This window comes from Dicentrarchus labrax, unplaced genomic scaffold, assembly GCF_905237075.1.
Source record: "Dicentrarchus labrax unplaced genomic scaffold, dlabrax2021, whole genome shotgun sequence".
Taxonomy (NCBI): Eukaryota; Metazoa; Chordata; class Actinopteri; family Moronidae; genus Dicentrarchus; species Dicentrarchus labrax.
Window position 1 is genome coordinate 22,422,682 of NW_026136703.1, and position 12,164 is coordinate 22,434,845.

Sequence of the window (12,164 nt, forward strand, 5' to 3'; positions counted from 1 at the left end):
TTTTTCAGGCTGTCATGAATCCCTAATCCTTAATTATCCCCTGATTTTCACTTTTCGGGGGAGGGAGTTCTTTTAGCTCTAGTTTAAAGCATAAAACAACCTGAAAATGGAAAATCCTTCTTTGCTTGGGCTGTTCTACTTCTGGACTGTACCACTTCCTGTGCCACGGAGGCCCGAGTGGCTCTAGGTTTTCGTTCCAATCAAACACTGCAGCAGCATGTTTCACACTGATTTGCACATGCACCTCCAGCCGGAGAGAAGGAACTAATGAGTGAAATCTGCCGCTATAATGACTGGCTTTAAGGAAAGCCTTCAGACTCTGCAGCCTGGTTGACATGATGTACATGAAGTGAGCATCTGGATTACACAAAAACATTACATTTCTCATCAGAGAAATAGCTTTTTGTTTTTATTTCTAAAACATCTTTTTTTTTTGTAATTACACGTTCTGCTTGAAAAGTATGTTCTTATATACGTTTCTGTACTACACACGGCGCAGACATTCAACAAATGGAGACGTCATCCATCACCCCACACTGACAAAAATGTGGCATGGCAGAAGAAGCACAAAGCTGTGAACTTGCTTTTATTATGTGGCACAACTCGCCCCTAACACCAGAGGTCTCTGCAGCGTCTCGTCTGTCCCAGAGTCATGCACAGCTGGTTATGAATCGCCTCTCTGTGGAGAATCTTCATTAGGGAGCGTAACGGAGCGCTGGAATGGCTCTCAAGTCACCAGTGAAAATAAAATCATGCAGCAAGTGAGAAACTCGGATCTTCTCTGACACATGGTTCATTTCCTGCTTTGTTCTTCTGGCCAGTCGCCAGCCTGTTCTCTGACTCACTGGGCGGATGAAAAGTGTGCGACAACATGTTCTCGTCATTGAGGAGAAATTTAAATTAACATGGCTCACAGGTGGCGGAGTGGGTGGGGTGAGCAATGAGGTGTTAATGACCTAAGCAGGTGGTAGAAACAGCTTTAATGAAACAAATAGCCTCTTTCAAAAACAACCTTTATAAGTTGCCTATGTACAATTTTAAAAAAAACAAAAACAACAAACACTATGATAGAGGTTGACGTTGTTTCCCTTCATCTTCGGTCGTCACACACCAAAGATCATTAAATGATGGAAGGATCCCTCCTCATCCAGAGACGTTCAGGATGGATGTCATTAAATAAGATGGGTTTTTTTTTTTTTTCCCTGTGTCACAGAGTGTAGCACCTCGATGAAGAGATGCGCCGCGATCACATATTCAGTCCTTGTGTCTTCCTCTAATGTGTCTAATTATATTTAATAATATTACATAATAAATAGTGTTGGTCCTCTGATGCGTCAGAAGGGGACGCAGGGTTTAGGGCAGCATTGTCGGAGGTTGGACCGTTGTTTTAGTCCTCTGAGGTCACGTCTATGTCCTCGGAGCTGGACTGCTTGGTGGCGATGCGCCATCTGTTGATGTGGTGGTTTCCCTTCTTCTTCTGCTGGCTGTCTGGTCCTTCCTCCTCCAGCTTCTGTCGTTTGTACTTGGTCCGCCTGTTCTGGAACCACACCTTCACCTGGGCAGAGGAATAAACAGGTTTAATGATGATGATGATGATGGGCTGTAGTGGAATTTCAGAGAGGCTCAGAAGGTCAAAGTGATTTCATTTAAATATAAAGAAAATGCAGCAGACCTTTCTCAAGGTGGACATTGTGACTAATAACAGGAACAAGGCGTTTTTAGTTCTAGGGCCCGGATGTTGTGCATGCTAGCACTACTAAATATAATGGAGCCATCATTAATGTTTTTAGTAATACATGTGATTGAGGCTCCAACTAAAATTTTTTTTTAAATTATCTGTTAATCTGCAAACTGTTTTCTCAATTAATCGATGAATCATTTGCTCTATAAAATGTCAGAAATGTATAAAAATAGCAAGAAATGCACAATTTTCTGAAGGTGCCTTGGATTTTGTCTCTAACCAACTGTCCTAAACCCAAAGATTTTTACTTTATGCTTTAAAACAGAAGGGCAGCAAATCTTCATATTTAACAAACTGGAATGACAACATGTTGGGCATTTTTGCTTGACAAAAATGTAAAGTCAACAATTAATTGATTATGAAATGAGTTAATATTTTTGTTGTTGTTCTACTACTCAGTTGGCTAAGTGTTTCAGCTCCGCCTGTGATTTTCCTGCTATGACAAATTAAAATGTCTGCCTATTGGTATGGCACACACTTAAAATCAATAAAGACACAATTCTCATTTTCTCCCAGAATGTCATTATATTTACCCCTCTGGAAACCAGTAGATTTTAGTGGTTATCTTGACTTTCTACCGTTATAAACACATTTTTAAACAGTCTCTATCCACCAATCAGGGACAAAAACAACATCCCCTTTAGGAGAATACTCTCAGAATGCTCAATTAAAAAGTTTGCTTAATTAAAAAAATTAAAATCTTCTTACATTCGTAACTGAGCATTAATGCATGGTAATAGCTTCCTGACTGACAGTGACCTTGGAACATGAGCTTGGCTGACTAACCTATACGTTGGCCAAGATTCATTTTTCAAATATGGACACACGCTAATAGTTCCCTCCTCTTGACTTTTACTACGCTTCCGGCTAATTCTGCGCAGTAAAAACTGTTTAAACTGAAAGAGCCACAAAAATACTGTTCTAGTTCCCAGAGCTGGATGGGAGTATTTCTGTCCATTTGTCTAAAATGGAGGCAGAAGACTTTAAAGAACAAAACTATAATGATGGCTAGGAAAAGGTGTAGCAATATTGCTGCAGCCTTTCACTTTTTGTTTTCTCACAGTATGACCATCCCTTCACCCGCTGAGGGTGATATTGAGTAATAAGGCCTATTTCATAACCCGGTGACTTGATCAGTCTACGGGTCCAAATGTTTCTGCAGGGGTAAGTGCCCACTCTAAGGAAGTAGAAAACAGATAGTTGCATCAGATGTGTGAGACTGACCATGTTCTCATCCAGTTGTAGAGAAGTTACTGCCGCTGGCCTCCGTGCTACTCGCTGCTTTTGCTGTACACACTTTAACCCAAGACCAAATAAACTTGGAGTACACTGATTGATATTCTGTTCGCTTATAATTTGCATAATGCAATTGGTGCTTAATTGCCTCCTATTGACTGACACAAACCTTAAACTTGCAAGCAGCATTAATCCATACTGCTGACTCAGGAAGCCTCTCTTTATATTGCCTATTAGGCCTAAATGACACCCAGATAATGTGGACTCATTAAGCATAACCATCAATAATATTTATCCTATAGCATGTATGAATTAAACACCTTTTTAAGAGAAGCTTTCACTGACAGCTGCAGCCATGTCTCATGTGGGGGAAGGGACTTATTTAAATTATAGTTCAGAGATTTATATTTTTGGGACATTGCAGCATCTCCAATGTCAACAGCAGTTCTCAGTACTGTGTTGCAAACTGTGGATTTAATAAATGTTATATACGCTATATGATTAATATTCTGAGAGGATCTCATCATAGCCACTACAAAATTGTTTCACACTGTTTTATAATTTCTTCTGTCATTAACATTTGAGCAGACTCATATTTTGCAATAATAGCCTATATTCAGAAGACACCTATAAACAAACTATTTAAAACAGATATTAACAATACTAACAGCTCAGAAGACATAAAATACAAATAAATTACTTAAATTAATCTACAATTTATATTTTTAAATTATGATTATTAATATAACTGACATAACAGTTTTAGGAGTAACCTCAGGTAGTGAGATATTTCCATCTAGCCTAACAAATGGTGCACTAGATGGTAAGTTAACTGTTTGAGGAACATGATATTGATATATTTATCCAAAGAAAAATATATCTAAAACGTTTTAATTACCACCCAGATATTTATCACATCCATCCTGATTCCTCAGGTTCTCTTGCGCTGGAATTATTTTTTTTAGAAACATTTGGCTAACTCTCTTCTATTGGATATATTTTCCCGCCGTTTAATATTACGTTATTGTTGTTTTTTTTGTTTGAGTCATCGCGACATTCGACTGCAGTCAACGCCAACCGTTCGATTCTGGAACGTTCTGAAAAAGAACGTGGTAGCCATAGAAACGCTGCCCTCGGTAACGTAAATGAGTGAAGTTAAAAGTGAGAAATGATACCCCCAAAAAAAGAGAATTTTTTTGTGATTTTATGGGCCAAAACAAGTGATAATTATCCGTGTTTCGACGCCAAACAAACAAACCTGTATATCATAGATGCTAGCATAACATTAGCTGACCTGTGTTTCAGATAAGCTCAAGCTGTTTGCCAGTTGCTTCCTCTCGGCTCCGACGACGTAGTGGTTCTTCTCGAAGGCTCTTTCCAGTCGGAGGAGCTGGGAGGGAGAGAAGGCTGTCCGGATGCGTTTGGGTTTTCTGGCAAAAGGACCGTGGAGGAGCAGGCTGTCCTGGGACACATCGTTACCTGACACCGAATTAAAAGAAACAACAAGGGCCGTCAGTTGTGGCTGGAAAACAGGTAACGTTATTATAATGTGACTGTGCCCGGGTTGGTTGTCAGTGGGCTGAAACCTGTATGATCAGAAACAGTGTGAACGGTGTTAACAGGCCTACTGTACCGCAAAGTGTCACCTAATGAGGGTGTAGTTGTCATTAATGTGGTAATGGGAAACAAAGGTCAAGCAACAGTTTTAATCTATTTGGAAAATATTATTATTTTTATATTATTTATATTATTATATTATAATAATATTTATATATATAATATAATATAATAACAATGAAAATAATGATACTGCCATAAGAATGGCAGTTACAAAAAAAAGTGCTTATAAATGTATGGAAGTCTATCAAAAACATCATATCCTATTTATTTTTTAATACCTGAGCTGGCACCCTACCGCGGTTTTAAACGGCCATCATGAGTTCCCTTTCTACTGGTTTTCTATTAGGCCTTCTGTTCTTTAACCCACATAGGGCCTATAAACCAAGCCCAGTTTGAACATAGCGTATGGAGACGGAGAATCTTTGCCAATAGTTGCACCAGCCTGATAAAAAACATATTGTAGACCCTACTATAAAAGTTTATGCATTTTTTGTGTGTAAGTTGACCGGTTACATTTATTAAAATCTATTTATTAAACATAAGTGACCTCCGTGCACAACTCGGTTCTAGTTTTGTAGAAAATGCACATCAGATATGACAAATAAATAATAAACAGTCGAATAAACACTTGTGTGGCACTAATTTAATTTACTTTTTTTTTTTAAAGCAAACAAATATATTTGTGCTCTGTGAGCGATAGTTTTTTTTTACAGTAAATATTGGTTAATTAACTGACAGCTTAATTAGCTTTCACCCTGATATACTTCCCAGTATTTTGTCAGGAAGGTGTAATAAGTCAAACTGTGAAAATATTCTCAAGCTAGAAGCTGAAATGTTTAGTTTGTGGTAAAACATCCCAAAAAGTCTGTAATCTCTCTAACGTTGGAATATTACAACCTAATTTTATTTCTCTGTTGTTTATAGTTATATTGTTATGAGAAGCTATTATTCAACCTTTCTTCGGTTTTGTCCTCTTGTATCCCATTTAATATATACAATAATGACCACAAGTCATTATGTGATATTAATAGATGAGTCTATTGTAATTAGGATAAACTGTAGGTTATTATAGTTTATTATAATAAATGATGGACATTTTAATCGATCATCGTGCATCATGCTGTCTTTATTATTTTAGGATGAATTTAACCTTTATGAATGTAATAAAAAAGTAATAGGAAAATCAAAGTAAAATTGCTCTCATATAGTGTAAACGAGACATAATTGGGTTCATGCACAGTTGCGCTGAGGTTGTTCTGGTAAGTAAATCGCTGCTAATACACTGGGCAGGATTTTCTACCTTATTTGCCTTTTTATTTCCCATTATACTGACATTATTATCCAAGATTTTTTTTATCTACTTTGTCTCTACAGCCTTGGCTGTTGTACCACATTTTTTTTAAATGAAATGAAAAACACTGCAGCCTAACCTAGGGCGACTTTTCTTGTATGGAAAAAGGAAATCCAGCAGCAGCGCTTATCATCTCCTGGCTGTGGCTTTCTGAGAGTGGCTGCAGGGCGAATGAGAGTGGAAATATGAGAGCAGCCCGACGTCCTGCTGCAGACACGGTGGCCTTGTCGTTTACTATCTGTGACTGCAATTTATTGTTCAACTGAGGAAGAGTTTCAGTGTCCACAAGTCATATCGTGTTCAAAAGTCATGTGCAAGTATCTCATTGAAATGTGGAAACCTCTCAAAAGCAGAGATAGAAGCTCGCTGTTTCAGCCTCTATGGAGTTTATTTTCAATTAGCCTATGCAAACACACACACACACACACCTTTATGACATTTATCCGCCACCTAAATCTAGTTAATCCAACATTTAAGTGCAGCCTGTTGTTTAATAAACATTTTAAGCGGATCATTGAGGCTTTAACAAACTGTTTACGAGTATGATCATAAAGTTTCTTCATCATATGTCAGAGCCCAGTGCATCGCCACTTCACTTACCCTGAAATCTGTGTCCGAAAAACCTGTTCCGTAGGACCCAGGGGTAGAAGTTGAGCGGGTCTCGGTGTTGCGTTCCGAAGAAATGCGGATGCTGTAGGTGCGAGCCTCCGAGCTGGTGCGGAGCCACGGTGAGGGAGGGGTGGCTTACCGTCTCTGGGAACACCAGGTCCGGGGTCTGATAGAGGGACCTGGGCGGCGGAGCCTGGTAACTGTTCATTAAGGCGTCTGTCGCCGGGTTGGAGTAACTTAAAGCCGTCGGACGGATGGGATCCTCGGCGGTTAGAGGGCTCTCTTTGGCCACCAGAGACTCTATCGTGAAGCAGCGCTTCCCTGCAGACGAAAACATCATCTCTTGCCACAAATAGAAAAACCAGCACCAAAAGAAAAGTGATCAGTCTTTTTTTCCTTCCTCTTGCTTGAAAAGATAAGCTCTCCCTCTCAGAGAAGCGTCATGACCGAAGATGGAGGGGTGTTTTGTGTGTGTGTGTGTGTGTGTATGTATGTATGTATGTATGTGTGTGTGTGTGTGTGTGGGTGGAGGGGGTCTGCCTACACTGTAGCTTGTCCTGTGGAGATGCTGCTACAAAACTCAACAGTGCTGCAAATTGCCCTGATCCATGGAGCCTGTGCGCACTCTGAGGGTTTCTGTGCACAAGTGCGCACCAAGTAAAAGCGCCTCCAACCTTCAATGTGGCTCGACGCTGCGCAGCGGAGAGAGCTGATTGGACCACAGCACCTGCCAATAGGTCCCCTCAAGTACCTGCTTCATAGATCACACACAACACCGGGCAGCTTAGTTACAGAGGCACGCTGAGAAAACATGTGTGCTCCAATTAATGGCTCATTGTGTGTCCTATTCAGCCTTAATATCTTGTTTTTCTGAAGGGAAACAGTCTGCCGGTGGGGGGGTGGCTGGTTCAATCATACAGGAATTCTCCCTAGACGATATCTAAAAGCCTGTGTGTCAGGAAAATGTCTCATGGACACGAGTGGGAATTTCACTCTTTTCCACAGTGAAGTGCCAAATGTGTGGGGTTTCTTTTTTCAAGTTGTTTTAACAGCGTTCAGACGTGTTTTCACCCACATCGTTAAAACTGTTAAGGGGAGCAAATTAGAGCTGAACATGACCTTTAGATTGTCTGAAATAGGCGCTCAGATTCTCTGATAAATACAGCCTGGGGTTGGATTGTTGATGTCTAATTATCAACCTGTAGTTCATCAGATCATTTTAATTAAAAACAACATTTTAGCCAGAACAACTTTATATTTAACAATTCCTTTTCCCTCAGTTAAATCTCATTCACATTCAGGTAAACGTGCAAACGGAAAAGTCATTTTGTATTCTTTAATTTCTCCTTTCAGAAAGGATTATTGGACGCTTTTATTCAGACTTTTAACGCTTAATTGGTAATTTAATTTCTTATTGCGTCTGTTTACAAATAAATATAATAAAATGATTTTTCTGTCACTATTTGTATCCTGCCTAATAAATACTTATGTGCGTTCCAAACAAACATTAGTTTAATAATTCTAATTATATTAATAACGATTATGATGATGTCTTTATTTTTATTTTGCCTTTGATAAATTGAGACATTATTTAAAATGATGATATATAGCTTATACTTCTACAATACACCCAAGACAAGCAAACTCCACTGTAGTCTTCTTAAATGCATCAATTCAAATCAAATGAGATCATTCTTGTTTTCTAATTAGATTCGTGCATAAACACCTTTTTTTTGGGGGGGGGGGAGAAAACGGACTAAACAATGCCCATCATGTGTTGAGGAGGAGTCCGTTCGTCCTCCATGAGAAGGACCTTTAGCCGCATGTAGTCCACCACAACAGCAGGAACCAGTGGAAGTAAGAGGCAGCCTGTGATTGTGTGTGGAGCTCCACGGCCGCTTTATCCCTCGGCGCTCAGCTTCCACGGTGCACTAACCAAGTTAATAATTATCCCCTTAATACGCCCGTTTGCTTAGAGGTTGCATTAGAAAATCATTACCGATGGAAATTATGAGGTAAAACAAGCTGTTGATTAGGCGTTTAGAGCTAAAGGCTCCTAAAGACGGGAGCAGGTTCTGGGAATGGCTCCGTGTCCGAGAAATAAAGCTCCATATTTTTGCTTCCCTCTGTATCATTTATTAAAACACTGTTAAGGATTGTGTGGACAGATAAAAATCTGCATGTATTTGCTGGGTGAGCCTTTAACTTCTTGATGCCCTTTCTCTGGAAATACATCCCCTCTGTTGCATGACTCCCATCAAAGGCCAGTCCCATTAAAATGCTTACTCATGTAGATTATGATCACCGGATTGAAATAGTTGCCATGATAACCTCTAACTCTGCCTCTGTGGAGGTATTTGATTTACCTCCATGATCTGTTTTTATACTGACAATATGGTTATTATATAAAACAGCTCGTGTATTAAGTAAAACACGTCATTGTGGGAGAAGTAAAGGGCGAGCAAACATTTTCAGGACTCGCTCACACAACTCTTTATTGCGGGGATTTTATATTTAAGCCGCATTTTCTACCCACAGTGCAGCAGCAGGAACTTGAGGGCTGCCCGAGCCGGTTTGAAAACGCTGTTTGAGTTTAATGATGAAACCCTGTGGGCCTTTACGCACTCACCCTGATCGCTGCTGGTTAATAGATGGCCCAAACCGCTCCGCATTAACCAAAACAAAGCGGTGCAGTGTACCGTTGTTCCGTAGTACCCCCCCCCAAGGACCCACTGAGAGTCTGACCTAAGTGATCTTCAACTAAACTGAGCAGCGCTTCAGTGGAAATATCTTTTATTGTGAAAAACCTCCGTAGTAATTTAATTTTTTTTTCTTTTAGGGACTTTTAACAATTAGCGCGATTTTAATCTTCATTTAATATCCTGTTAACATTCCTGTAAAAGAGCAGAAAGTTTTTATTTGATGTCCTATGTGGTTCAGAATATTGTGTGAATATCACAATAATCAGATTATATATTAATCATAGGAGTTAAGAGAGAATGGGTTTAATTGTAGGATGTTACACACTGGCCAATTAAGTGAACTAAAAAGAGAGTTAACAGTTCACACAAAAGATGATAAATAATTATAGTTATTGGTGTTCCACAGTGTCACTGTTTCTATGTGCAAACCTTTTTAATTAGCTTGTTAATTCACCCAAACTGATGTGTTCTCAGAAACACTGTATTATCATTCTGGTGGGAAAAGCCACAGAGAACCTGCTTCACCATCACACCTCCTTTATGCAGGAAAGAATGGGGAAGATTATGTTTGTACCCAACGAGTATGAGTATTTATTTAATGTAAAAGCTAAAATTTCAGGGTGCAGTTGATCTCCGGCATTTGGTCACATGTAAAACTGTTCAATTTAGATTTTTAAAAAACCCTGAATTCTTGCTGTAAATGATTAAAAGATACACTTTATCTAACCAGGATAATCCCCACCAGTACTGCCTTCCAGGGAGTTCCTACAAATAAAACAGTTTGACAATTAAAGCACATCAATCTGTTGATTAAATTATCACAATATAAGATTTCTGCTGACTTCTGTCTCCTAATAATTTGAGAAAATGTAAAAAGTGCTGCAGAAAAAAAAACATTACTGTTTTTAGGGGATAACCAGATTTTCTGATCATTAAAGTTTACTCTAATTAATATAACCCTTCAATCACATCATTGTGCAAAGTGGCTCATTAAAGAAATACAAGATAAAGACATTGTACTAGTTAATTGTCCCTTTAAAAGATCCACAGTGTTGTTTTTTGGGGGGGACAAAGAGAGAGATGAAGACAGATGACTCAATTTAATATAAGTGCTGCCCTCTAGTGGCTTCTGTCTGAACAACATGTTCTCATGATTGTCTCTAAACTGATGAATAATGAGGAACATATGATTTCTGCAGAGTCTCGCCTTAATGGAGAACATTATAAACATTATAATATCATTAGTATGAGTGAGTTTAAATCTAAATATTATTCATAGTGAGACAGATTGTTTTACTGTGATCTTTACATCCAAGTTATTATATAATGATGGTGATAGAAAACACAATCTTGCAGTAGATTATAATTTTACAGAAGTTATGTCAACTTTTGATATAATGGATGTTATTTCCAATGTTAGAGGCCTGCAGACGGAGAGAATATTACATTCAGAGAAAAGTTCTATTAAAAAATTACATTTTTTCCTCTATCAACTGTGTTTTCTCCATATAATCTGTCAGTCACTCACCAGTCTGCTGCACCCAGAGCTCCCTGTTCACAGAGATTCATGTTTTTTTTTTAGGTCAATGCTGCCACCCAGTGGTTACACTGAGGCAGAACATGTTTATAGGATTTAAAGGATTTCCTGCAGACTGGAGCTGTTGACCTCTGCTGTCCAAGAGTCCTCAAATGTTACCCAGATGAGACACTAATGTAAAACTAGGTTGATGATACAAAACTTATTAATGAACATTATGTTATTTTTCTTCCATGAATACAGTAAATATACTGACCTACAGACTCAACAAACATTTAGAGTCCAACCTCTATATTAAAACTAACCCCAAACAGCCAAAACACTACATTTTTAATGTTACAGAAATGTGCTTCCATTTGTAGTTGGCTATGATACAATAATTAGTATGTTTGCCTGCAGACAAATATTAATTTCAGTGTTCAACCAGGTCTGGAAAAGACTAAATCTTAGATCTTGATCAACTAGCCTCATAAATACGTCAAACTGAAGTTAAAAACACTGCAACAAGAACTAATAACTAATGATAATTTACCAATATCTGCTTTTAAGGAAATAAATGTGTTTTATTAATGAATCTATATACCTGAAAACATCTCAATGTTTTTTATTTGGTCAGGTGACTGTTTTCAAAATCTTTTAAATCATTATTAAACAGCGTATTCCTTTATAATATAATGCTTAATGCTTTAAATTTGATAGATGATTAGACACCATTTTATAAGTTATGTGAGGAACTATTTGACAGGGATCAGCAGGACATTAATGCTGGTTTTTATCTATTAATGAACTGGCTTGTAGATCTAATTCTGCTCTCTTTCTCTCCGGATGTTGATTAAAACCATCAGATTGACCATCAGAGTCCAGCTGAAGCTCGGGGTTCCCCTCCTCTCACCTCCTGCGTTCATTAATAAACTAATTGGCCATTTTGTTTCGCATTAGCGTTGTGTGTTCAGCCTAATCTATTCCACTTAAATACTTGGAAAATGTCACCCCATTATAACGAGATGGGAAAAGTAGCACGTCGCTGCGTTTGTGCCACCTGCATGAGAAGTGCGGTCGTTTAGCCACCTGTACGCGGCTCCGCTCCTCCACCGGCTCCCCTCCTCTGCATAAACAAACACCCCACTCTTAACACGGGCTGGAGAGGAAAATACGCCTTTATATCAGGAATATGTATGTATTTATATCTAATTAGTTTTATTAGCGATGTTTTTCTTACAACATGTTTAACGACAATGCCGTTAACCGGAGCCCTTTTATAAAAACGCCTGTAAGCAAATGTTAAAGCCACTGCAGCCGCATGCATTCACAGTCTCCTTCATGAGGAGTATGGGGCGATGTTATATGAGATAACATATTAAAATAACC

General features: G+C 38.6%; 1 protein-coding gene across 1 annotated transcript; it reads right to left on the minus strand.

Annotated features, from left to right (window-relative positions):
* Positions 1 to 380: 380 nt before the first annotated feature.
* On the minus strand, positions 381 to 7,221 carry emx1 (empty spiracles homeobox 1). The gene is made up of 3 exons (XM_051381912.1): positions 6,549 to 7,221; positions 4,272 to 4,456; positions 381 to 1,555 (listed from the first exon to the last, which is right to left on the minus strand). The coding sequence occupies exons 1-3, from the start codon at positions 6,895 to 6,897 to the stop codon at positions 1,388 to 1,390; spliced, it is 702 nt and encodes a 233-aa protein (XP_051237872.1). The 5' UTR covers positions 6,898 to 7,221; the 3' UTR covers positions 381 to 1,387.
* Positions 7,222 to 12,164: the final 4,943 nt, after the last annotated feature.